Raw genomic sequence first — 27551 nt, 5'->3', positions numbered from 1 at the left:
ACCCAAACAGGCAACCAGGGAATCCTGGTCTTCTTTAGTAGGCCATTTTACTGCCTGAGCAAATAAACACAGATCTGAGGCCTGGAGACTCTCACTTAGGCGACAAGAACACAACTGTTGAGTTTGGGTGTAGCTCAGAAAAGCAAACAGCTCGTCCCCACAGATTGTTAAGGTCAGAGTGTTTCATAAGTAAGACAAACAGCTACTGGGGGGTGGGGGTTTATGAGTGTCATGTGGATCAAGTTTCTCCTTTACACATGTGGCAGCATGAACACTGTCACTGAAAAGCAGTGAAGAGTGACACATCAGTGACACAAACACTTTAATTATTACCACTTTAATTATGTAATAACTCACATTTTTATGTTTGTTAGTGACTATTATATACATTATTGAACACAATTATCATTTGTAAAATAAAGCCACCTGCTTATACCTCTGCAGCATTAACACTGGTTAAAGTAATTATATGATTCTATAAAGATGGTATTACATAATCCATGAATGCATTGCATTTTTCATTACATCTCTGCCTCGGACATATCATCCTATTTTTATAAGACATTACACTGGCTGCCAGAGGTTACATTACCATTTTCTGGAAGTCATTTTCCAAAGTACATTTGTAATGCAATTAATATTTAGCAATCATCTTAATTCACATGAAGACTTTGTAGGAATAAATGGTAGACCCAATACAAGAGCAATACAAAATATAAAACATAGAAAAGATCATTACAGCAGTTTCCATACTGTGCATGGCATAAAGCATCTGTCCCTGAGCGACACATCAACAAGTTCCCTAACGTCTACTGTTCATGTCAGAGACTCTCATCACTTACTGGCCAATTTGTAATATTCACATGTCATCCCTTCAGCTGGTCGTACTCAGAGGAGGATTGATAATCCAAGAGTAGGTAAGATCAATACACATAGTAGTTAAGGTTACATTACATCTAAATGACAAGTAATCAATGTCACTATTTTACAAATCAGAGAACCCGTTATATGAGAAGCCGTTTTCTGTAGACGTTGGCTGTTGGTTTAAAGAACAAACTGATCTGAAATACCTAAAACTATATAACTCAAAAGTATTCAATGTATTCAATCTTATTTATCTCAAGTGCAGGTGTACTCTGAGGTGAACAGAAATATGGCAAAAGGTGAAAGTATTTATTAACAAAACAACCTTCATTTCAGGTCCACTTACTTAGCTTTTGACCGTACACGCAGCCAAAGTTCAAGAATGAACAGTTGAGCCTGGTGAAAGCTGTTGTCAACGATACACACGTGGGGCCGATCTGTCATCAGTGGATGTGGGCTTCAGCTTAACCGTCGCAAATGGGTTCGTACCCCTTCAGAGGACAGAGAGGAGACGAGAGAGGGACAGAGTGGAGGAAACCAATATCAGAAAATGCTCTGGCCCACAGTGATCGAGCCCAACAGCAGAGGTGATAAGAAATGAGCACTGCGTTTCAAACTACACAAGTATCATCTGGCAAACTGTTCATCTGTAGAGAAAGTGGAGTCATGGTTCCCAAATGGCCATAACTGAGATGGTTTCAGTTCTAAAATGCACTTCAAACTCTAATGGAAAGAAACCAATTCTGTGCCATTTAGATCACTGCCCTCATCTGTTGTTCTCTGATTTAATGGGTTATTGATATACTTCCAAAAAATATATAATTAGTTTCTGTGGTAGAGAACATGAGTGGCCTCTTTTTTAACTTCTAATAATGCTTTAAAAGCAGAGCTGCGGTTACATTATTCCTACCTTGGGAAGAGCAGTGGTGGTGAATCATGTGGTTGTGATTTCTGTAGAAGAAGGAGAGAAAGGTGCAGATGAGTGAAGGCCGCTCCGATCCACTAAATGTGGACTCATGCACTAATGGAGACTCAACAAGCTCCAGCTCTTGACCCCTCACCACTTTACTTTCAGTCAGTTCTCCCACAGCTTGATCAGTGATGTGCTGAGCAAAGCTGCTACACACACACACACACACACACACACACACACACACACACACACACACACACACACACAGTACCCCACTGCACATCACAGTGTTCAGTTAACACAGGCTGCAAAATCACTATTTAATCAATAGAAATGAACAATGGAGAAACGGCAATCACACAGAGGCATCAGAAAAATACATCTATATAACCATGGAAAAAGTGTTGTACAAAATAGTGTGAACATTCTACAGCACCACAGCATCTCATCAGATGTCTAGTTTTGTTGGATTAAAAATCCAGATAATGTAAATATTACATTTATTTAATTGATCATTACAACTCTATTATTGCAGTTTTAAGTTTTTACATTTATATCCTTGAGAGCAGGTTTCATTACAAACTAGAGATGGGCAAACTGAAAACATGACACAAGTGCAGAGAAATATATTACATAACAGACCTACAAACTCTGGAGTAGTGAAAAAGGTGACAACATACAAAACTAAAACCCTCTTCATTCACTTCTACTACCCTGGTTGACATAAAAAAAAAAGGTGACTGTAGCCAAAAGGTGACCAGTTTGCAGGTGTGATATCAATGTTTATGTTAACACTTCCTGTCAAAATCTCTTTGCATGTTCCTCACAGAAACAGAACCTCTGTTCAACGCTCTGTGTGGTTTAATAGCACCAAAGAGAGAAGGTTTGTCACACAGCAGCAGCAGCATCCTGAAGTCACCACAAAACACAGCATTCAAAGAAAATCGTGCACACGCACACGCATGCACATGACCTCCATGCTCATCCACCATCAGCAGCTGGAGCTTCCTCCTTGCATCCACCAGAAAGATGGATGTGGTGTCATAGAGAGCAGCAGCTCTCCACAGTGCCCCTGGTGGACAAACGGGCAAATACCACCAAACAGTAAACACACCGTTCCTCAGCAGATCTCTACAACGTTTCTCCATCTTCACTGCACAAAACACTAAGTAAATCTGCAACATCACCCCCACAGTAACCTAATGATCATGAAGCAACTGATGGATAAAATAGGACAGTTAGATGTAACAAATAGCATTTGTAATGGTTAATGCGTCATTAGGAATGTGATATTAGTCAAATAGTTTAAAATGTGTTTATTAACAGCTTATTTAACGCTCACTACTTGATACTTATGAATTAAATACCTTGTTAATGATTTATTAGGGCCGCGGACAATCGCACCGGGCACTGGTCCCAACAGCTATGAAATAGCTGCAGGGACCAGTGCCTGGGCGAAGCCCGGGCACTACTGTTATTGTGTGGATTTTTTCTTATTAGTGTGACTGCTGAAGCAGTCACACTATTGTTCTTCTGTTTGGCCATTTTCTTCCGCCTTTTTACGGTCTTCTTCTAGTCCTTCATACTTTGTGCTATTTCAACAATTCATATATCAAAACGTGCAGCTTTTTTTGAACTTTATCGGCATTACTTTTCTCTTTTTAACTATTTATACTTTTTCAAATATTTAACTTTTTCACAAAAAATCTCACATTCATCAAAGTCTCAACCTCTCTTCTTCACAACTCCACTGTAGTGTAGGGGTTAGGGTGGATGTTTGCCAACCCTAAGGTCACTGGTTCGAATCCAAGGGAAGAACTCTTGTTATGTTATGTTGAATTCTGCTCTCCTCCCCCGCCTTCAATTGGTTACAGGTGTTTGTTATCTCCTTGATTACTCGTACCAGTTTGCAGCACATCATCACATTACAATGAATGACAACAGTTTTGAAAGCAGTGTGCTCTCTGTAGCCGAGTGGCAGAGTAAAGGTTTAGTGATCATATGGTCATGGGTTCGATTCCTGCCTCAGTCTTTTCACTTCATTGCTTGACTTTTGATTCCAATTATTCAGCTGTCATTGGACAGTCTTTGATTCCTCATAGTATAAAGCTCATTGTAACTCAGGTTCTCTGTGGCCATATGGTTAGTGCTCAGCCTGAAATTCACAGACATTTTCATTCTAAGTCATTCAAGCTTGACTCTCAAGCTTTCTTGATGTTGACAGTGTGCAGATCATTAACAGACAACAGTCTCTGCAACTGTGTGTGCACTGTGGCCTAGAGGCAGAGTGGAAGTCTAATGACCATGAGGATGTGGGTTCGATTCTGACCTTGGTCAAACATTTGTATGGTGATCACAGCTTGCACTATTTGCTAATTCTGCAACAGCGTTCAGTTGCTGTCAGCAGTCACACCATTTCCATTCTTGGAAATGCTTTTTCTAGTTATTATTAGTGTGACTGCTGAAGCAGTCACACTATTGTTCTTCTGTTTGGCCATTTTCTTCCGCCTTTTTACGGTCTTCTTCTAGTCCTTCATACTTTGTGCTATTTCAACAATTCATATATCAAAACGTGCAGCTTTTTTTGAACTTTATCGGCATTACTTTTCTCTTTTTAACTATTTATACTTTTTAAAATATTTAACTTTTTCTGATTTTTTTCAGCTTTATAATGTGTGTGTGTTGCGTCTAACGAGCAGAGCCAGAGTGGTGCCAGAGTGGATAGAGGCAAAAAAACATTCTAGAGTTTTTCTGGCTAAACTGTCAGCATGGCCACAAATTAAACTCTAGACAAATTATTTTCTCCAGTTTTGTAGCCACACTTGTCTTCTGGCTAAAATTCTGGTCAAAAATGCAAAGAGACTTAGATAATAATTTAAAATATTTTTTAAATGCAGCCAGGGAGCTCTCTGCTCTCATTCAGCTCAATGCATTTTTTTCACAACAGCAGGAGAAGGAGCTCAACTTTGTAACTTGCCGTTAAGTGCTTTTTAATTCATTTTAATTCACCAAAAAATAGTCACAGGTCACAAAAAAGTCCTCTTCTTACTTGTTGTGGCTAATTTATACTAATTTCTTTTTATTTTAAGCATCATTGAAAAATCTCACATTCATCAAAGTCTCAACCTCTCCTTTCCACAACTCCACTGTAGTGTAGGGGTTAGGGTGGCTGCTTGCCAACCCCAAGGTCACTGGTTTGAATCCAAGGGAAGAACTCTTGTTATGTTATGTTGAATTCTGCTCTCCTCCCCCGCCTTCAATTGGTTACAGGTGTTTGTTATCTCCTTGATTACTCGTACCAGTTTGCAGCACATCATCACATTACAATGAATGACAACAGTCTTGAAAGCAGTGTGCTCTCTGTAGCCGAGTGGCAGAGTAAAGGCTTAGTGATCATATGGTCATGGGTTCGATTCCTGCCTCAGTTATTTCACATCATTGCTTGACTTTTGATTCCAATTATTCAGCTGTCATTGGACAGTCTTTGATTCCTCATAGTATAAAGCTCATTGTAACTCAGGTTATCTGTGGCCATATGGTTAGTGTGTTAGGTGTTGTGCTATTTCAACAATTCATATATCAAAACGTGCAGCTTTTTTTGAACTTTATCGGCATTACTTTTCTCTTTTTAACTATACTTTTTCAAATATTTAACTTTTTCTGCAAATTAAACTCTAGACAAATTATTTTCTCCAGTTTTGTAGCCACACTTGTCTTCTGGCTAAAATTCTGGTCAAAAATGCAAAGAGACTTAGATAATAATTTAAAATATTTTTTAAATGCAGCCAGGGAGCTCTCTGCTCTCATTCAGCCCAATGCTGAGAGTTCAGTCTTTGCAACAGTGTGTACACTGTGGCCTAGAGGCAAAGTCAAAGTCTTCTGACCATGAGATTGTGGGTTCAATTCCTACCTTGGTCAACCATTTGTATGGTCATCACTGCTTGCACTATTTTCACAAAAGTGTCCTCTACTTACTTGTTGTGGTTAAAGCAGATATCAGTGGAATGTTTTTGTTAATATAAGTCCTAAATAGTCCTATTTTCCGTCAGCAATCACTTACATGAAGTATTTCAGCCTAAACACGAGTCTCTCCGTCACTCTGCTCTGCTGTAACCCGAGGAGAAAATTTTCCTTGTGGGATACAAGTGTTATCCAATGAGGGGAGAGAACGTCATGAAGGGCTGTGTGTGCAGCCAAGGGATGCGCGTGAATGTGGTGACGTAGCACGAGGACCAATTGATGCCTGACAAGGGCGGGGGCTGCTAACTCATGGTGCGTTCAAGGAAACTCGTACTTTGTGTTTTTCCTTCCTGTGAAGTCATACCAGTTCGATCTGGTACGAGTTCACGGGTCGGAAGTTACGAGTGGCCGTTATAGGGAACTTTCACAGACAACAGGACGGTAAAAACACGAGCTACGGGTTACCTGGAACGCTACCAAGTCGTAGTTGTGACTTGAAGCTGTAACTTACGGTTTCAAAAGCCTGCCTTGAACACAGCATTAGCCGAAACGGCCGTGCCACTGATATCTGCTTTAATTTCTGCACTTTCCTTACTTTTTTTTTAAAGCAGAAGCCAGTGATCCTCTTATCAAAGGTTTTCTTTGCCCCTCACATACTGTCTCTGTCTGTAGCTTGGTCTGGAGACCTGAAGGTTACTGGTTCAAATCTTGCCTCAACAACAACTATAGTGAATTATTTTCCCAGTCGTCCTCTGTTGACTTCTGATAACTTGCTTCATGTTGAAACTGCTGCTCTCAGCCTGAAATTCACATAAATTTTCATTCTAAGTCATTCAAGCTTGACTCTCAAGCTTTCTTGATGTTGACAGTGTGCAGATCATTAACAGACAACAGTCTCCGCAACTGCGTGTGCACTGTGGCCTAGAGGCAGAGTGGAAGTCTAATGACCATGAGGTTGTGGGTTCGATTCTGACCTTGGTCAAACATTTGTATGGTGATCACTGCTTGCACTATTTGCTAATTCTGCAACAGCGTTCAACTGCTTACAGCAGTCACACCATTTCCATTCTTGGAAATGCTTTTTCTAGTTAGTGTGAAGCAGTCACACTATTGTTCTTCTGTTTGGCCATTTTCTTCCGCCTTTTTACGGTCTTCTTCTAGTCCTTCATACTTTGTGCTATTTCAACAATTCATATATCAAAACGTGCAGCTTTTTTTGAACTTTATCGGCATTACTTTTCTCTTTTTAACTATTTATACTTTTTCAAATATTTAACTTTTTCACAAAAAATCTCACATTCATCAAAGTCTCAACCTCTCTTCTTCACAACTCCACTGTAGTGTAGGGGTTAGGGTGGATGTTTGCCAACCCTAAGGTCACTGGTTCGAATCCAAGGGAAGAACTCTTGTTATGTTATGTTGAATTCTGCTCTCCTCCCCCGCCTTCAATTGGTTACAGGTGTTTGTTATCTCCTTGATTACTCATACCAGTTTGCAGCACATCATCACATTACAATGAATGACAACAGTTTTGAAAGCAGTGTGCTCTCTGTAGCCGAGTGGCAGAGTAAAGGTTTAGTGATCATATGGTCATGGGTTCGATTCCTGCCTCAGTCTTTTCACTTCATTGCTTGACTTTTGATTCCAATTATTCAGCTGTCATTGGACAGTCTTTGATTCCTCATAGTATAAAGCTCATTGTAACTCAGGTTCTCTGTGGCCATATGGTTAGTGCTCAGCCTGAAATTCACAGACATTTTCATTCTAAGTCATTCAAGCTTGACTCTCAAGCTTTCTTGATGTTGACAGTGTGCAGATCATTAACAGACAACAGTCTCTGCAACTGCGTGTGCACTGTGGCCTAGAGGCAGAGTGGAAGTCTAATGACCATGAGGATGTGGGTTCGATTCTGACCTTGGTCAAACATTTGTATGGTGATCACAGCTTGCACTATTTGCTAATTCTGCAACAGCGTTCAGTTGCTGTCAGCAGTCACACCATTTCCATTCTTGGAAATGCTTTTTCTAGTTATTATTCTCCTTCATCTTCCGGACATATTATATATCAAATCGTGCGTCTTGATCGGGATCGGTGTGCTTTTACTTTTCTCAACAGTTTACGACTTTTTCGTGACGTAGTCGCGAAAAACTGCGCAAAAATTTTGCATGTAAGTCAATGGGACGGGCGGAAAAAAAAGACCGAAAAAGACCAATCATTGGAGTTTAACAAACGTCTACTGCTCAGGCATACTTTCACCTAGAGACTCCATTTAAACTTTAAACAGTAGACACAAGTCTTGTGTATTGTCGTATTACTCCACGTTTTGATAGGTCATATAGTTTTTGATCAATCCCTGATCAATGACCATGATCATTTTTGGAGAAATTATGAGTTTATAATGGGTGTGTATTGCATGGAATGTTCGTGTCAGAGTGCGTGACATCATCGGTTAGAGTGGGAGAGAGTGAAGAAACATTCTGTATTTTTTATGGATAAACTGTCAGCACGGCCACAATTTACACTCTACAGACATAATTTTTTCAGAATTTGTAAGACAAACTTGTTATCTCTCATGTCATGTGCTCAAAATATCAGAGAGACTTACAGAATTGACAGAATCAGCCTCTGAGTGCGGCCACGTCTGTCTCTGCTCCTCATTGAGTCCAATACAAATATTTTCTGAGAGGAGCAGAACGGCCTGATGTTTTAAAACTGCCAGCGTCGCCAAAATATTTACTGTAGAAACACCAAATTGTACCGAAATTTTCATTAAGTCCTTAGAGCAACGTTGATCTGTGTTTTGTTCTGATAGGAGTTACCGTTTTGTCATGCTAAGCCTAAATGTGAGACCGGTTTAGAGGCAGAAAATGGCTCTTTTTCTCCACGTTTCTGTCTGTCTCAGCCTGCGGGGGCCCCTATCGCCGTGGTAACCTCTTTGATCCTCAGGCCAGAGCTCGTTAAAGGTTGACTATGTAGAATTACAAGAAAAACAACAGAAAAAGAATTCCAGCAGTCGATTGCCAGACCGTTGCTAGGTAAAACGGGCCGTTGCTAGGGACTCCGCTCTGATCAGAGGACAGCAGAGGAGGAGGACTAAGCAGGATATTTACCTTATGTTTCATTTTTACCGTCATTAACAGCAGAATAAATGACTTGTAGCTTGTTACAGGGACAGTGGAGGCTCTCTGCCTTCCACACGCTGCTGCTCAGAGCCTCAGAGCCTCCGCTGTCACTGCTCTCCTCAAGTTGGAAAAAAAGAAAAAAAAAAAGGAGCTCCGTGGCACCGAAAGTCCGCGACGATAAACGTGTTTATGACAGATAAGACTACACAAATACACCCATCCTAACAAGTATATGATAATCCATTGATCCACCGATTGATTATTAAAAAGGCTTGGTTGGAAACAAACGCATATCCGACCGGGAGGAGGCAGGAAAACAGCGGAGAACTGAGCCACGTGTCGGCTACAGGCAGGTACGAATGTAAACAGAACGTTGACAGAAAGTCATTGTCGAGCCCGTCAAAAATATTAAAAATAATAATTCAGACTAAAAAAATTTTTTTATGGAAAAGCAATACTTTCATTCTGTACCCCTCTAAAGGCCCCATGGATGTATTATTTTTGAAAAAATATAGCTTTTAATAAATATTCTACATATTCAACCTTTAACTTCATAAACAATCCACCTGGCGCTCGTTTAAATGTTTATAAACACAGACACAGCTAAATCAGACTGACACAGGATGCAGCTACTAACTAACTATGTGTCAAGTCAGTCACACACACACACAGACTCTAGAGCCAGCTTCATGTGATTACAGTCTCACACACACACACACACACACACACACACACACAAACACACACACACCTTCATGTGATTAAAACACAGTTAACGTGCAACAGAATTTAAACTTAAACCATGATTTAATCTGGTTTTAAAGTTAAACCTTGTTGGTGTCACACACACACACACACACACACACACACACACACACACACACACACACACACACACACACACACACACACACACACACACACACACAGGTAACCTAATGTGGTTACAGCTCCTCCATATCAGTGCTTATAGAAAGATGATCATGTGTCTGTCTGATCAGCTCTGTCTTGCGCTTAAGATTGTGGGTTTGATTCCCATGTTGACAGAGATGGCAAAATCGGCAGTAGCCCCGCGGCCCATTCAAAATTTCCCGAGAGGAAATTTTCTAGTTATCATTTATACCTGTAGTCTGTCTTTATATATTAAAGAAACTTATAAGTGTTTAAATCAAATATTATAATCAGATAGAGTGTAAGAACACCAGCCAAAGATTTTTCACAAGCTGCTGAATTCTTATAAAAATCTTTTCACTAATCTGTGAAGCTCCAGTATCTTATTATCAACCTCATAACAATGTAAAATGCCTTTGAAGAGACTGCAGAAGACCTGTAGAAACAATGTGACAGAGATTAGAGTCACGTCCGAGTGTGAAGAGAGGACGTCCAAGAAAGTTTGACACATGTTTTGATAGAGCGGGAGAGAATTGATTGATATAAGGAACGATGATCAACGATCAGACTGACTGATTGTTGTACCTTGTTTTCCGAGTTGGAATGAGCCTGGATCTCAGAGTGTTTATTTGAGGGCAGAGCTGATGATGATGATGATGATGATGATGGTGGTGGAGGTGGAGGAGGAGGGGGCCCGGCTCCGCTCTGACTCCTGCTGTCCACTAGGCTGTACAGGCTGTTAAAGCTGCTGTTGCTTCGGAGGGAGGCATCACTGAAACTACACACAGATTCATTTTGTTTTTATTCTTTTGTTTTCTTCATTTGACACCTAAGCTCTCTTTCTTCCTGAACTTAATGCTCAACAGATATATAATAAAAATAAGAATTAGTGCATGTTTTTCTTTCTTTTTCACTGTCTCTTCCTTTCACTTTTAGACATTCAGTTGTGTCCACAGTGACAGTGAGCAAAGTTTGAGTTGAAAATCTCTTACTGGTTTTCCTCAAAGCAATGGGTCACCTAAATTTCTTAAATAGTTCACGTTATTATTCAAGGCCCGAGTCTCATGTTGACCCTCTTTAAAACAATAGGGACAGCCTGGAGCAGCTGCAAAATACACTCTGTGTTCACTCTGACGGGAAAATACAGAGCCGCTAGTTAAATCTTCAGTTTATCTTTCCATTCTTTCTTAATGGATGTACATAAAACTGAATGGATGCATGAAATTAGTTATATAATCCTGCAGATGATGAGTATACCTAACTTGCATTCTAATGGAAACATGTGAGTTACTGAGATACAATCACATATTTCTATAATGGACTACTGAAATACAGTCCCACTTGTTGAATTGGTTTTACTGGATGTTACCTTGATCTGTTTGACTTTAGAGTATCATCCAAAAGTTCCACATATGAAGCTGGAAACCACCCCTGACTGGAGACGACAGAGGCACAGATGAGAAGATGAAGTTAGTGGATTAGTTGTGAGCCTAAAAGATCAATACTACGGCTATCAAACGATTAAAAAATCGATTCATCGCAATACTATTCTGTTATTAATAATACTAATATTATTTGTACTTTGGTGGGGAGATAAAAGAAATATATGTGTGGTGTTAGAAATAAAGAAATGACAAACTAGTCTGAGAAATATCTTTCTCTTACTTTATAAATACAGGTAAGTAATGAAAAAGCTTCTTCAGTGAGCATTTTGTCATAGCTGAATACTACTGTAGCTGAACACTTCAGTGTGAACCATGCTTTTGGAAGAACATTTGATGTGAACACATCTCTTCACAGGATGCGGGTGGGATGACGCCACATTCAAGACAACTCCTGGACAAACCCTGTCCCATACTGAGTGTTATTTAATCCTCAATATGGGACGATTCAGTATTTCAAGGGTTTCTTTTTTCTTTTTTAATTTCTTTAAAGACATGACATTATTATTACAGTGCAGGAGAGGAATAAAAACGATGCATTTGATGTTATTACTTAAGCGATCAAGATGGACGGCTGGACAGCTAGACGCCACCCAAATTCACACAATTAATCTCTCACCGTGAGCTGCCGTCCGCCCGGCCGTACAGCCAGCCGTTCCTGGGCTGCTGGACCAGCGGAGTGATGGTCTCTCCCTTGGAGAAGGGAAGCAAGGTGGGGCTGGAGGCAGCAGGTTGGTGGGCAACCAGGGCCCTCAAAGATCTGCCTCCACCGCCACCTCCTGCTGAGTCAGCTGAAAAGCGATAAAGACTTCCCTGGGGAGACGGGGCTGGAGAGATGAGAAATGAAACTTAAAGTGAATGTGGTGAGAAGAGTTACAGCACAAGTTCCTGCAGCTGATAAACTCACTTCAACTCAATTAAATGGCTGAGACAGATCTCTGGTGAAATGATTAATTAAAATCTAAAACTGGACAGGACATATTTCTTTATTCATTGTGGTTATGTTTATGACTCAGAGGGTTAGCAGACATATGAATATCTTACTGGCATGATTATTTTGCTCAGATGGCAAAGGATGCAGTTCACTGAGTTGTACCAAACAAGGTGGCATTGATGATTAGCTGGGTCACTGTCACTGTGGTGCCACAGACAACAAGCCTGCTGCTGCATGCAATGCTTCAGCTGAATGCGGGCAGTATTTATTATCCTGTAGATTGTTTATTTTCTGTTTTCGTTACATAGTTACTGTATCTATTTTTACTCCAGATAAGCAAGTCTAATAATTAGACAGACTTTCAGCAGAGGGAAGTAGGAACGAGGCGGAGGGAAAGTACATGATGTGAAGAATACGAAGAGGGAGAGGAAGATGGACGAGAGCGAGAGAGGGAGGGAGAGCGAAAGAGAGATAAAAGGCTTAAAAAGAGATAAAGCAGCTGGAGGAGTGAAGGCTAAATTACTGATATATGGACAGAGGTAGTGTGGCCTGCAAATGATTTACAGGCTAAAATGAAAAAAATAGAGAAGGATGAAGGTCCTAAATGTGAGAAATTGTGAAGAGGAAATCACAGTATCTTTATAATATTGCTCTTAGGTGTTTTTGAGACAGTTTCTTGTATCAGTAAAGTGATATACTCATAAAACCTGTTGAAATCAACCACTCACCCCTTGATGGTACTTTCCCAAGAGACATCTCCTCTCTGATCTGTCTGAACTCCTCCCTCTTTGACCCCATCTATAAAACCAACAATCAACAAAACAGGTCTAGTCGGTGATAAGCGTGGTTGTAATTTTTATGTTCAGGATATACAGCTGTCAGAGATAATGTTATCAGAATAACATTGTGTGAAACGCCAGCTGTAATGTTTCTCCATTACTGAAAAAATCGCCCAGTGTGACTTGACTGGAGTCGCTCAATTTGAGAGATACATATCTTTGTTGACAAGTGTTAAATAAAATGAACACGATTCCTCTGATGCCTGTGAGGTACAGTACATGTGAGGCTACACTGTAAAAATGTGAAGGCATATACACTTTTTCTGCACGGTTCTTTGAGTTGATCTTATCCAAGTAACACGTGTTTTTACATTTTGAAATTCTCAATGAATATAATCAAAACTACTCGGAATCTGCCTGCTCCTGAGCTTTTTGTTTCTTAATTTCATTAATTGCACTTTTTATTTCTAATTTTACTATTAATTTCATCATGCTTTGATCCTCAGGTAAATTCAACTCACAACTTCTGAAAGTAATCAATAACACTGTGTTCATTGGGATGTTGCTGACCAATCATGTGACAGGAAATATGGTCACAGTACGGACACATGTGGATGTCAGTACTGTGTCAACCATGTGGATATAAAATGTCATATCTCATTTTATCAATATAGACATTAAAGTTGAATTGTGTTACAATTCTTGCGTTCTGGCCAAGAAATGTTACAAGTCACAGTGACCTTAACCTTTGACCTTAGGTCGCCAAATTCTAAGCAGTTCATCTTCATCAGTTCATCAAGTGGACATTTGTGCCACATTTGAGAAAGGTGGTTCAAAACTTTACTGAGATATTGCATTCACAGGACTACAGTATATTTTGTGATTTGTAATTGTCCAAAGCTCAAGGTGGGACTAAGATATTGGGGTATTGGGGTGGACAGATGTACATTCAGATTGACAGACAACTCAAAAACCTGATGCCTCAGACCCCGGCTGTCACTGGTGTCAGTTTTACTTATGAGACTTTACAGTGTTCAACATAAACAAATGTGGTTTCCATGTTATCAACAACTAAAGAGCACAGATTTTTTTTCATGTGTATAAATGATTAACAGCTAAAAAATACAAGCTGCATTTTCTTTTACAGTGCACCACTAGCAGGTCATTAGCTTAGCCTGGCAATGATATACAGTAATGTGTAGAATTGTATATGTTATTGTATAATGAATAATATGTCATGTGTGAATGTAGCAGCACAACTCAGATATCTGCCTGAACTGGCTCACAGGCTTCACACTGCCATAGATGAGGATAAATCCCACATCCAACCAAAACAAACACAGGATCCATGTTAATCCTCTGATTGTTATTACAGCAGGACGTGGGATCTGCTGGGTTCGTCACCTTCCAACGAGGAACAGACTGAGACTGACAGGGTTTATCTCAGGGGCGTCTTTGTTGTTTACTTGAATAGTAATTGCAGCGTTTCATACAACGAACCGTGTTAGTTTTTGTTTGTATATTATCCTTTATGTTCCACCCACTGCTTTGAGACTGAGGTTTGTCTGAATTCAGACGTAACCACACCTCAGCAGGTGTATTTTCAGATGAGGCAACCAAAGTTATCTGAACAAAAGAAATCATCACGGCTTTATCAAAATCCCATATTCTCTTCACTAGAATCTGTGTCTCTCCACCTCAGCTACAGGTTCAATCCTCAGAGAGCTTCACTGTCACTGATCTGTGCCTCATGATAAAATGAGATCCATACTGGCAGTTTGATATTCTACACTGCTCCACCAGAGGGCACCATGGTAACAAAAATATCATTGCAGTAATTCACAGTCACCCTTTATGTTTCCACTTTCCAGTGTGTATAATAGAGACATTACACAAAATAGACACAGTTTTACATCATTGTATCTGGCTCACATTCTGTTTTCACCAAACAGCAACAGCATTACATCTCACACTGGTAGGGCACTCCTCAGGTAGTGAATAATTCAACAGTTGATTTCTATAAACTCCCAAGCACCAAACTCACAGTGTTGTCCAGAGAGGAGGGAGGTCTGGCCTCATGTTGTCTGGTAAGATTCAACTCATCTGTCCAGGTATCAGCTCTCTGCTGCAGAGATCCGCCATTCTGCAGCACAACACACACAAGCACAAACCGATGTGTAAAAACTTATATAATTGGTACTGTAAGTGACTGTTAGTTGCTCATGTTAACAATAATATTACAAATTTAGCAAAAAAATAACTGAACTGTTTATACAAACTTATGTTCAGTCAGTGTTGCAGCATAAAGATGAGATGTACTGTAAATCACATCACAAATGATTCAAGCCGCCTGCTTCTTTTATTGTGAACATTGTTGCGATTTCAAGCTGACTCAGTTGTGAGCTACTACATCACAAATCTGATCTGGTCAGACAGGATGCAGCAGCACAATTAAACCTCTAAGAGGATTTAGTAATACAGAAGGCCAAATCAGCAAATATTAAAAGGAAAAAGAAAGATCAGAGAAAAAAATATTAATAATGATAATAATAATCATTATCATTGGTGTGACTTCTCAAAAAAGAAAAAAAACACACTAAAAGTTATTTAAAAATGTTGTTATAGTCTAATTTCGACTTACAGTAATATGTCACAATCTTGACATACTGTAGCAAATCAGAAGTTGTTCTTAATGTTTCTATCAGGCACAGGAAGAAAACTCACACAAACTCCACATAGAAAGGCCCCAGGTCTGGGATTTGGGCCAAGAACCCTTGCTGTGAGGTGACAGTGCTAACTGCTGCACTACTCAAGTGTGAAATCTAGACTTTTTTGTCAGCACCATGCACTGGCACGGTCCTGAAGGTTTTAACTTTGATCACATGTAAGATGAAACGTTTTTGGCGCAAGGCCATATTTGCTTCATGGGTTTCTATTTGCCAGCTACAGTGTGAGTACAGAGGTTGAAACAAACACACACTTCACTGGAAGTGTTAGGTCAACTGCTGAATCACTGGCACAGTTTCAAAGGGCTTCAAGACGGCCTCATTGTGGAAAAAAAAAAAAACAGCCAGGTTTCAAAGTCCCCATGAGTGAAGAAACAGGTCACTGAGCAGTCATAAATATATATTTCTCTGTGGGCTTTGTTAGCTTGACTGCAGCGCTGCCCAGAAATTGCCCATCACAGTAAAATGTTTAATTGGGCAGTGAATTATTTCGAATCTTCCTCTGACATTCATTATAAAGCATTGCATGATAAAATTGACCCGTTCTGCACCTGCAGTCAATAAGCCAACACGAGCCATAAAATATTGAATTCACAAATGCTATTCAAAGCAAGCTGTATACCTTATTCATGAGGCGGGAGATGGACTGAGCCAGCCCACAGTGTTTCTCAGCCAGGAAACGATATCTCCTCTCCTCCTCCTCCAGAGCCTCTCCATGGCTATCCCTGAGGAACTGCACATACTCGCTGCTGTCCTGAGGAAACATCATTGACAACACACGTGTGTGTATATGTCACTATATACATGTCCCCTGTACACTGATATATCTAAAAAGGTGCTTTTTCACTCCAAGGTGCAGAGGCATAACATGAAACACACACAGACCTGGTTTCCTCCTCTCCTCCCATATCTGTCCAGAGCTGCGGCTTGGTTGTGCACGGTCATCTCATAGTGATTCCTGCTGCTCTGTATGACAGAGAAGTCATGTCACGTCTGTGTCTACCATATTAGGTCAAGATGTCTGTGAGTTAAGTGTGCTGTATTGCCGTATTAATTAATTTGATAACTCTCTCCAGGGCCACACAATCTATTCATAGGTCCATAACTATTCCCACGATGCCCTGCAGTTACTATTTTAATTTTCATCCCTGGACATCATTATGAGATAATAAGCGCTGGTCATTGTGATGGAGCCCGTTTTGTCCTTGGACGTCACTCACTGATAAGAATTCTTTGTCCAGTCGAATGTTGCTTTCCATCTGCTGAAGAACCTCCGAACTGAACCAGCGGAACTGGGACGGCAAACACACAAAAATGACACACACAATGAACAACAAAGAGTGAGAGCGCACTCAAAAGCAGATAAGTGTGGATGTCACTCACTACTCCATCCAGCTCCAAGGTGAGTCTTCTTTGGCTCTCGGAGATCTGAATCAGGACATCTCCTTTTAGAAGAGAGTGTTACATAAAGATTACACATTAAACACTACAGTACAATGCCATAAAATCACATTTTGCTATATAATTAGCTATCTACATGTATTGTTTTCTGTGTGTTCTTGCTAATACATGATAGAAAATATGTGGCTTTATTTAGGACACACACACAGTCACATTTACACACATCCAAGGAGACAAACATTAAAACATCTGCTTCTGTTTGTGTTTATTTGCCCCAAACAGCCAATATACAGACTTCAGCTTAAACTGGATAGCAACAGACACAGACTGTGGCTCTGTGTGTGTGTGTGTGTATGTGTGTGTGTGTTCACCACAAACTCTCTTCTCTCATTACCCACAGCCTTGTTTTTCCTTTCATCTCTATGTGCACTTATGAAGCTGACTCACAAAAGCCAAAAGCTCCAGGATAAGCACAGATTTTTTAAAACTTCTTCACTTCTACTGACGCAGCAGCACTGCCTCTAAAAGTCGCTTCACGTTCTGTCTGAGCTCACAGTTACACTCCACACTTTCCAACATAAATGTTCTGTCCACTGCACAATAAAAAAAGACTTCAAGCTCTGTTCAGAGACGTAACTGCTGCAGGATGGTGAGTGTGTTCACATGTCGTATTCTGGTCTGCTTTGTATTTGTTTTGTTTGTTTTTCTTTACTGTATGATTTTCAAACCAGCAGACATTTAAAATAGCTAACACAAGACATTCTTTCTGAAACATACTGTCAACTGTACTCTTTCCCTGACTTTCCCAACCTGTTGGAATAAAGACAAAAATGCCCCGAAAAAAAAAAAAACTTTTCTCATTTGACCTGGAGAAACTTTTTTTTTGCCTCTGTGCCTCTCTGAGTCAGCCTACTTTCCCCTCTTATTCATCTTCTTATTCTTTTTTAAAGCTTCAATACATTTTCAATAGTTTCTTGAGTCACTGCATCAATTTAAACAATTCCACGTTATAAAATGGTGACCGTCACATTGATGATTAAAGTACTTTTAATATACTTTGAAAGTACAAATGATACAAGATGGTTTTATACTTTGCTAATGGTAACACTCCTGAGTCATCTGTGCTCACTATTCTACCAACCAGTCTCCCAGAGTCAGTTTACCACCAATGAATACAGCCCTGTCCACATCCTTCTGTCTACTTTTACTTAGGAGGGGGGGTTGGTTCCAATAAAGGATATTGCTTAATAATGTACAGTAACAGGCTAACACATTAATTGCACTTTTACAAGATAACTCAAACGATAGTCAATGGATGAGTGTGAGGTTGTAAAAGAGAGTGGGAGTACATGAAAGGGCTGTTCGGTATCTTCAAAGTAAAGTTACTTATTAGCTTGACCAAGTTATTACACACGCACACACGCATCTTGCATCTTGCATTGTAAATGCTCACATCAAACTGTAAAGTGTGACACAGCAGTATTTGCACTGAAGGAGAAGAGACTCTGAATCCATTAGTGAATCTGTCCACTGATGGAAACGGCTCCGCTGGCTGCAGAGTGATTAGTTACAATGGTTTATTTACATGTTATGACATTTACTCCATTATAACTGTGCATTTGCTGCAGATAATTAGTTTTCTCCCGCTGATGCGTAAAATCACCAGTGTGCTGAGACATCACACGCCAAAGAGAAAAGAACTACTGCTGAGGCGGATGAAAGCATGACATCCATCACATCCCATGTAAACAATAACCCTGAAATCTCACAGTGAGAGCGGACTAATGATCGGGTTCGGACAAATATCTTCAACTCCAGCTGCTAAACCTGACATGACATCGTTTTAGAGAGGCTGGGTTAAATGAGTGGAGCAACAGCCTGCTGCCTGTCATCGTTTATTATTCATGCTCTCTGCTGGTATCTGATACACACTGCCAACATGGGCTTCAACTCGCATGAAAACACCCTCAAACATACACTGTGTTGCAGTTTAAATTTGACGCATGCATTTAGCTCTTATAAATAGAAATCTAATTAGAGAGCCCTGCCATGTTCTTGAACTCGACTTGACCCGAGTCAAATACAAATATTGGTTCAGTTGAAGTAGCAGGTCAAAGTCTTTTAGTCTTTATAGTCTCTAATTGTTGCGTATACTTAAGCAATATATCACGACAGGCCGTGGTATATGCTCATTATACCACGCAAGGGGCGTTGTTCGGCCCGACGCGAAGCGGATGCTCAATATACCACGGTTAACAACCAATCAGATCGCCGGGTTTTTACCTTTCCGTTTTATAATGTTTAATACCTTCATTCAGTAACTTCTCATGTTGGGCTCCACACACTTACACATCAAAGAGCATATTATTATTAACATGCACACTTACATTTAAGTAATAGTAGGAGTAAGGAAGTGCCACCTGAGGGTAAACTTTGGTCTTCATGATACAAAAGAGCACTGTTTAATTAGTTTAATAGATGGCTATAAAAACAAAAGGCTCACATCCTGGATGGTGGCAACAGAAATGAAGTATTTGTTAATCATTGTATTACAGCGGCGTGTCAAAGAGTGCACGTCACACATACCAATGGCACGAGAGGACACAGTGTGGAAAGCCGTCTCCCCGATCTTTGAAAGTGCACTGAAGTATGCCTCGCTTGTTGCAGCAAGAGCTGAAACACACACATACACACAAAGTAAGTGATTTTGAAATGCAATTGGCTCAATTTACTTGCCCAGGCGTTGAACTACAAGCAGGTAACAGTCATCTTTTTCTAGTTACTTAAATATGTTCACTTAAATAAACAGCAGCAGCATAACATCCCAGAGAACTCATACTGACCTTTTTATGTTGCATATACAAAGAAAACAGCTTAATTAAATATCATTTTACTAAAAAACAAAGGTAAAGCCAAACCAAACTATGGCTAAGATCATTCAAATAATAATATTTGTGACAAATGGATGTAATATATTGTTTTCAAGGTAATTATTAACAACTGGTGGATGGAGAGTTAAGGGTGGACTTCCTTATGTTGAACAGTGAATCACCAATTGACCTCCGTTAAATCTGGCCTTGCCTCAGTAACCTGAACGCAACATTAGATCCCTCAGTGGAGGTTTCCTGGATGAGTCGAGTCTGACGGGCGACAAATCAAAATCACTTCTAACCAATCAAGCACACACTCCCCGAGGCTGTGAGGCTGATGGATTCCAATCATAAAAACCGTAGCGATAGTGCTTTAATATCAGTAGATACGATGCAAATGAACGGCATTAACTGTCTGTGTGAAAATTATATCATGGCTTTGCTCTGAACCCACGGAGGGAGCTCACAGTCTCTGTGCAGGTGGCAACGACACACACCATATTCTGTGTTTTATGTCTGCAGGGATCATTTCACGCCACCGTGGCAACATGATGACTCAGCCATAGATGGTATACTGTAGCAATAGCACTCCAAACAAAATTCTCTGATATTATATCGTACGTAAGGGCATGTGAAACGGCAGCTGTAGCTGAGTCTAATTTGCATTTCAGCATTTTACAGGTCTTTCACGTTTAATGCATTGCACAGAGATTAAAGGTGATTATGGTGTGGATAATTACGACATAAAATACAGATGCCGCGACTTCACATTCAGGTCCAAATTAAAGGTTTAATCATGGCCCTGGAATGACCTCTTCCTTACAGGACTTCAAGGAGGCATAGCTAGACTTATGAATAAAAATACATTTAAAGCTGTTGATTAAGACTTCTTTCCATTTCCTAAATCCCTGCCTCTGCACAGGAAAATCAAACACAGTTGTAGCTAGTTGCCTGGTGTGTTGACAGTGTAGTCATAACAGCTTCTTCAGGGCCTGGTTACAGGCTCATAACCAGGGCTATAACTGCATCAAGATATTCCCAAAGCACATGGACTTTGGAACTGGGTCTAGTAAAATAGATACCCAAAACCCATCCCATATTCTGTGTAATGGCATTACCATCTGTTTAGTTTACAGTACTTATAAAGATAAGTGTGTGACTGTCACATACTAATAACCCTGAAGGTGGGGTTCCCTCTTTCTTTATGTATTTCTTACCCCTAAAAGCTTGGACATAGCTGTTTCCCAGTGAAACCAGCTTCTGGAGGCTTGGGCTGAAGTCATCCAACAAATTCTGTTTGGGAAACACACACACACAATTTTGTAAGACAGAAATGCAAAGAAACACAAAATCAATACGATTCACCAAGAAGCACATTCTGTAAAGAAAAGAACTCCTTGAATTTGAAAGTTGCTTTGCAAATAAATAAATAAATGAAAGAAGAAAGTTTAACTGAGCTTTTATCTTCAGTAACTAAGAAAAGTTTCCATGTTCTCTAGACTGTTCCCAGTTTTTTTCGGAGACTGTCCAGTTTCTTGACAAGAAAACACAGCCCAGGAGAAACCAGTGTTGGAAGAACTTGTAAAACTACTCTGTGGTTCGTTATTTCACCCATCTGCCTCACTGCTAAGTTGTTGTCTAATTAGAGCCATTGGTTCACACAAACACACACACACACATCTGTTACAGTATCTGTTACTTACCGAGTAAATCCCCAGGGTGGAGTGGTATAGCTGATTACTATCAATCCTTGACATGTTTCTACCCAGAGCAGCACAACAGTCAATGACGCGTTTTAGAGGGTCTGCAGGTCTTGAACCATCCAGAGAAAACACCTCAGCCTCAGAGAGGAAAGAAAGGGAGCTAATCGTATCGGACTAGACGTGCAGTTGACGAACGGAGGCAGCTCAGTGTGGTGGTAATCGACACCACTGTGGCCTGAGAAAGACTGGAGTAAATAATTAAACATGGCTCAACCATAAAACACACTGACATATGCTGTAAACCCTGCCTGTCTGGGCATGTGTGCCTGAGTGCGTGCGTGTTTCCAATAGTGTATGTTTTATTCAAGCCCACAACAAGATCTGTTTTACCCTGATGTATATAGATATATAAATATGCACACACATGATATACTGTGCAGTGCATTCAGAGACAATCTCTGCAGGACTCCACCTATCTGTGCTTTTCACCACAGTGGTCAGACTGAAGCCTCAAGTTCTTGAAGGACTCTCAGACTGTGAGAAACAAGATTTTCTGCTCTAATGAAACCAAGATGAACTGTTTGGCCTCCAGTGTCTTAGAACTGCTTCTCTTGCTGGAAAGTTTCTTCCATCTCTCCACTCAAGATCTCATTTTGGTCACCTCTGTTATTAATCCCCCTCTCCCCCCGAATGCACAGTCCTATTGCACTTACGGGAACTTTCTGTGCAGCATGGTTTTGCAGTCTTCCCAACATCTGTGTCTCAACGGCATCCTCATCTCTGAGCTCTGCAGGCAGCTCCTTCCACTCCGTTGCCTGGTTTTCAGCTGTGAGACCTTGGCTGTGTCTGAAATAACTCACTGCTCCCTATATGGTCCAATTTACAGTGAGTTCTCCAAGTCTGTAATTCTGTTCAAATGTATAGTGATGGTTAATACTGACTACAGTATATAGTGGACTCATAGTGTCCCACAATACACCATGAGGGGTAGTGTATGCCTAATGCCAACTCACAAAGCAATATAGAGTGTACCAGCATGCATTGCACTCACCAAAAGTGTTCTTCATGATGCCACTGAGCTCAGTGTGTTTTTCAAAAACACACCTGAGCTAAATTACAAGTGGCACATCAAAGGTCTGAATACTTTCTGTTTGTCCATGTGATATTTCAAAGTATTATTTTTCACACATTTGCAAAGAGTTCACAGCAATTTTTTTTTTCATTTTGTCATTGAGGAGGTTTGAGTGGAGAAAAACTATTTTTCATTTTAGTACAAGGTTGCAATGTAACATGGGAAAAATAAGATACTTACCCAATGAATAGTACACATTGCTTAACAATAGTAGGTCAATAGGACACCTGCCACTACAGCAGCCACCTTCACAATCTGGCTCAGATTATTCTTTGTCCGTCATGCTCAGGTTAACATAGTGAATATATTTTCACTATCGGGTGAAGTGTAACATTTCACTTCCTGGGTTTGTGTTGAGAGGTTACACCTCCACCATTAAACAGACACGTGTAGTATAGTAACTAAATCGTATTAAATTGGAAACAGACTTAATTAAATAAAACTCATACAGACAGATATGTAAAGTATGGTTTCCCCTAATTCCATTCTATTTTGTACACACATCATCTACTGCATGTCTGTCAGAGTTTCTCCTCTGCTGCTGAGGTTTCTCACTTTTTTCTTTCTAAGCAGAAGTTTGGGCAGTTTTTTTAACCTAAGGACAGAGGGTGATGGTTGTACAGACAGTAAAGCCATTTGAGGGAGCTTCATGATTCATTATAATGGGCTATATAAATTAAATTCACATGAATGAATATATAAATGTCACAAAGTGCACTTGTAAAACGAGCAGATTCAGAAAGCCATGATTTACTTAATCCCAATCCTTTAATACGGTAATGTCATTAATATTCCTCATTTTTGATTGGTTAAAGCAACGTTTTTGAAAATATTCTAAAAATCCTTTAATCCTTCTACTTTAATCACTTCAGATGTCAAAATCCTACTTGCACTAACTGTAACGAAACACATTCTAGACAGAAACTGAACTTCAACAGAAAATTAAGTTAAAGCAGAAGTAAGCGGAATATTTGTGTTAATATAAGTCTTAAATAGTTATATCTTCCGGCAGCAATCACCTACATAGAGTGTTTGGTCAGAAACACGGGTCTGTCAGTCACTCTGGTCTGCTGTAAGCCGAGGAGAAAACTTATTGTATACTTCCTTGTATCCTACAAGCTTTATCCAATGAGGAGAGAGAACGGCATGAAGGGCTGTGTGTGCAGCCAAGGGATGCGCGTGAATGTGGTGACTTAGGGACGAGGACCAATAGATCCATGACGAGGGCGGGGGCTGCTAACTCCATCGGCCGACAAGAAGCCAGCCAAAACGACCGGATCGCTTACTTCTGCTTTAATGTTGATCATGAAGTTAACGTGAGCCTCTAAACCACAAAAAAACATTGATTAGATGTAAGTCAATAGAGATAATACTGTTACTTCTTTCACTGATGACAGAAGAAATGAGCAAGCACACAGAAAGACAGGCACAGAGTTGCTCTGCCATGTTTGTTCAAACCCACAGATGAACGGGGAAAGATTATTGATTTTTTCCCTCACTTTAGTCATCATATTTTGGCTCAAAGCCCAATACCAGACCCTCCTGTTGCCTTGCTGAAATACACCCAACTGCACACTGCACTATCTGTGATGGATGTATTATTATCAGGCTGGAGCCTTTTTCTTTTCTCTGACACATCAGTCAGTGAACTCCACATGCACTCCTGGCAGAGAAGAGCAGGTGCCACATGGACAGTGATATGTTTCTTTTATGTGGTCAGCATGAATGTACTCTATATTTTTATAGAGTATATTTTATTTCTGTATTTTTATATGGCTTCATAGGTTACAAGAAGAAAGAGAGAGAGAGAGAGAGAGAGAGAGAGAGAGAGAGAGAGAGAGAGAGAGAGAGAGAGAGGAAGGTGGGGGTGGGGTAAGAGGGTGAGCATTGTACACTAGATGGCACCATAAACCAACTGGAGACATGACTGGAATTTTAAACAGCTTTGTAGCACACACTTGCCTTGTTTCCTCTTCTTCTTATTTTTAATCTCTTCTTTTTTCCTGATTTGTGTAATTTTAACTTTGGTCCAGGCATTTTTGGGTTAACCTACTTACACCAAAGGCTGAACATCCTGATAACACTCCTTAGCAAGGGTGAAGGAGATATTCAGATCATCTACCTGAGCAAAAAGTAACAGTAGTACGATATCAAAATATAGCATTACAAGTACATACAAGTCTTCACTTGTAAAAGTACAAATGTAAATGAGGCAGTTTTGGATTGCAGTGCAGGGAGCATAACACAGAATTACATAAGTGCTTCATTAGTCTGCAGCACTGTCAACCATCAGTAGGTCTCTGATGTACTGCACATTCTCCTGTCACACTGGACCATAGCCTGTAAACAGCTATTATGTCTACAAAACAATGACAGTGAAAAGCTTTGATGATTGCATAAACAACATTGTCCATTTTCATTCAGCTTCATACAGAAAAAAAGGTTTTCTATGCCTCAGTTCAATACTACAAACCAGTTTAGGTCCCTGCAAAGAGCTAGCGTGTGTATTTGTGTGTGTGTTTGAGGAAACCCTTTTCCACTTTCAAGTTCTGTGACCAAATCCCTGGCACAGATTATCCTGTAGAAAATCTGCACTAGCAAAATGATGAAAAAAAAAATTCCACCAAAGGGAAACTTGAAAAGCTCAAACGTCACCGCAGTCGACAAGATAAAAGGTCAGAGGTGACTCGGAGTGATAAATCGACTGGCTTGGCGTTAGAGTATCCAGCAGAGGCTTTTATAGACATAATAGAGCAGCAGTATATTTTGATCATTCACTGGGCAGCAGAGTCCTGAATGCACTGGCCTTTTTTATGCACTTGTATCAAAGGTCTATGGACTGAAAAAGAACCATGCTGCAGTCATTTAATTCCTATAAGCAGAAGAAAACATACACTCTTTCATGTAGCCTACACAGTGTTGGTGTTTACACCATTATAAAACACTGAGATCTTTTTTTCAAATAACATGCATCACTACAACCAGCATTAGGACCATAAATGTGGCAAGTTGAGGAGAAATAACCACAATCATCTCACACTATTGCTGCCAAGCTATTTACAGCCCAAAACACCACTAGTGACATGCAGTGTAGAAGCTGAACACACACATGGAGCTCAGGCATCATTGTAACTTATACATGAGGAGGTTGTTTAGCGTCTATACTTTCCCCAGGATGTTGTCCCTGTCTCTTCAGGAGTACTCAGCCCATACTTACTTTACTATTCAGTGGTGTTCCTGTGAACACTGAGAGCTTGAGCTATTTTCTGCTGCAGACCTGTTGGCTGTCTCACGCCTGCTCCCTCACCCATCTTGATTTAGAGCTTTCAGCGACTGCGACTTAAAGAAGTCTTAGTTTAAATCCCCCATGTTGCTCGTGTGAGAACGATGCTGGTCGCACACTATTAAACACATGCGATACCTCCCTCACACACTGAAGACCAGAAAGGTGATGATAATACTAGGGGCCCAGTGCCCAGTAGGGCCCACAAAAAACCCCAGTAGTCCAATCTTTGTATGACTGATTTATTCTGCATAAGACCCTGACTAATACTCATAGTAATGCTGCATTAGCATCAAAACAAAGTAGGCTAAATAAAAAATGATAATACATACGTAGTCTAAGAAAAAAAAAAAGTGGAAAAGTCAGGGGGGAGGGGCCCACTTTAGTATTCTTTAAGGGGGCCCAGAATTCCTAGCAACGGCCCTGCTGAAGACATTTGTCACATCTTTGTTTGTATGTGGCCTTGTAGTGGGTGCCCGCTGTGGTTGTGGGGGTCCAATTTGTTGGAGGGTTCAGGGTTAAGACTTGGTTTTATAAGGTTGCATATTCGGTTTTAATAGTGATTGGTATTAAGGTGCATCATGATGAGTTTCTATAAGAATCGTAAGGCAAGGGTGTACACATGTGTGTCATTTCGTCGCACTAGGTCTCTCTTGTGCACACTGATGAATTAATTTTTTGTATAACAACAATAATAAACTATTTATATAGCACTGTTATTGTCAATGTTACAAAGTGCTTTTCAATGAGAAATAAAACCTGCTTGAGTGCTGAGGAAGTAAAAACAATCAAATAAATTAGATCAAATAAACAGGAGGAAAACATTTCCAAAAGCTAGTTTTAATTACATGTGTGTGTGTGTGTGTGTGTGTGTGTGTGTGTGTGTGTGTGTGTGTGTGTGTGTGTGTGTGTGTGTGTGTGTGTGTGTGTATCAAACTGAGATTAACGTGCATTTTTACTGCTAAGCAGGGTTTAATAAAGCTCACTAATAGCATCGGCTCTGTACCATGCTCTGCAACACACACGGACGCGCACACACACCAGGGTAATCACTCTGTCGTCTATGCTGCTGTGGAGCCGGTCCACTGGGAGCCTTGAGGCTGACTTATGGCCATCCACACATCACATCACAGGCCGCTTGTAATGTGTTGCTGAGCTCGAAAATATTAAGCCAAAGGGAGGAAAGAACTAATTTTCTGCTGTAGTGTAGTTTGTTATTCATGGGGGGTGGGAATATCCAATGCAGAGCTGCATCTTCAGTCAAGAAAAAAAAAAAGGAGTAGTCACTAGTGTATGGTATAAGCTACAGCCATGCATGCCCCATCAACACATACTGCAACATATAGCCTAAAACCTGACATGCTCTTGTCCACAATAACACACCATAATAATCGTAATCATTACAGTACATCTGAGGAAAAGTTTGCTCTAGGCAACAGAAGAAGAATAAAATAAAATAAAAAGTGAGTTATCAGCCTGAATGGAGCAGCCCTGTCCTCACGACTAACTCCTTCTCTCTCTCTCTTTCTCT

General features: G+C 40.2%; 1 protein-coding gene across 2 annotated transcripts; it reads right to left on the bottom strand.

Moving 5' to 3' along the window:
* Window positions 1-327: 327 nt before the first annotated feature.
* baiap2l2a (BAR/IMD domain containing adaptor protein 2 like 2a) lies at window positions 328-21816 on the bottom strand. 2 transcript variants are annotated; one of them, XM_085784752.1, is made up of 14 exons: window positions 21606-21816; window positions 21120-21195; window positions 19619-19705; window positions 17015-17076; window positions 16852-16923; window positions 16517-16597; window positions 16254-16385; window positions 14950-15048; window positions 12855-12924; window positions 11812-12019; window positions 11120-11185; window positions 10336-10528; window positions 1775-1815; window positions 328-1355 (listed from the first exon to the last, which is right to left on the bottom strand). In XM_085784752.1, exons 1-14 carry the CDS (start codon window positions 21657-21659, stop codon window positions 1277-1279), a joined length of 1320 nt encoding a protein of 439 aa, XP_085640878.1. In that variant the 5' UTR covers window positions 21660-21816; the 3' UTR covers window positions 328-1276. The 2 variants fall into 2 exon arrangements, with proteins under 2 accessions (XP_085640878.1, XP_085640879.1); XM_085784753.1 differs by having other exon boundaries at window positions 10336-10522.
* Window positions 21817-27551: the final 5735 nt, after the last annotated feature.

The sequence above is a fragment of the Trachurus japonicus genome, chromosome 8, assembly GCF_045865225.1.
Source record: "Trachurus japonicus isolate A0001 chromosome 8, Traja_1.0".
NCBI classification, from domain to species: domain Eukaryota; kingdom Metazoa; phylum Chordata; class Actinopteri; order Carangiformes; family Carangidae; genus Trachurus; species Trachurus japonicus.
This window is presented reverse-complemented; position numbering and strand designations above follow the sequence as displayed.

What these genes read in the sequence shown, in the direction of transcription:
- baiap2l2a (XM_085784752.1), bottom strand. Translation starts at nt 21,659, where the DNA reads ATGTCAAGGATTGATAGTAATCAGCTATACCACTCCACCCTGGGGATT. An exon ending in GGAGGAGAGGAGGAAACCAG is followed by an intron (nt 16,386 to 16,516) that starts GTCTGTGTGTGT and finishes ATGTTTCCTCAG; the next exon opens with GACAGCAGCGAGTATGTGCA. An exon ending in CTAAAGTCAAACAGATCAAG is followed by an intron (nt 10,529 to 11,119) that starts GTAACATCCAGT and finishes ATCTGTGTGTAG; the next exon opens with TTTCAGTGATGCCTCCCTCC.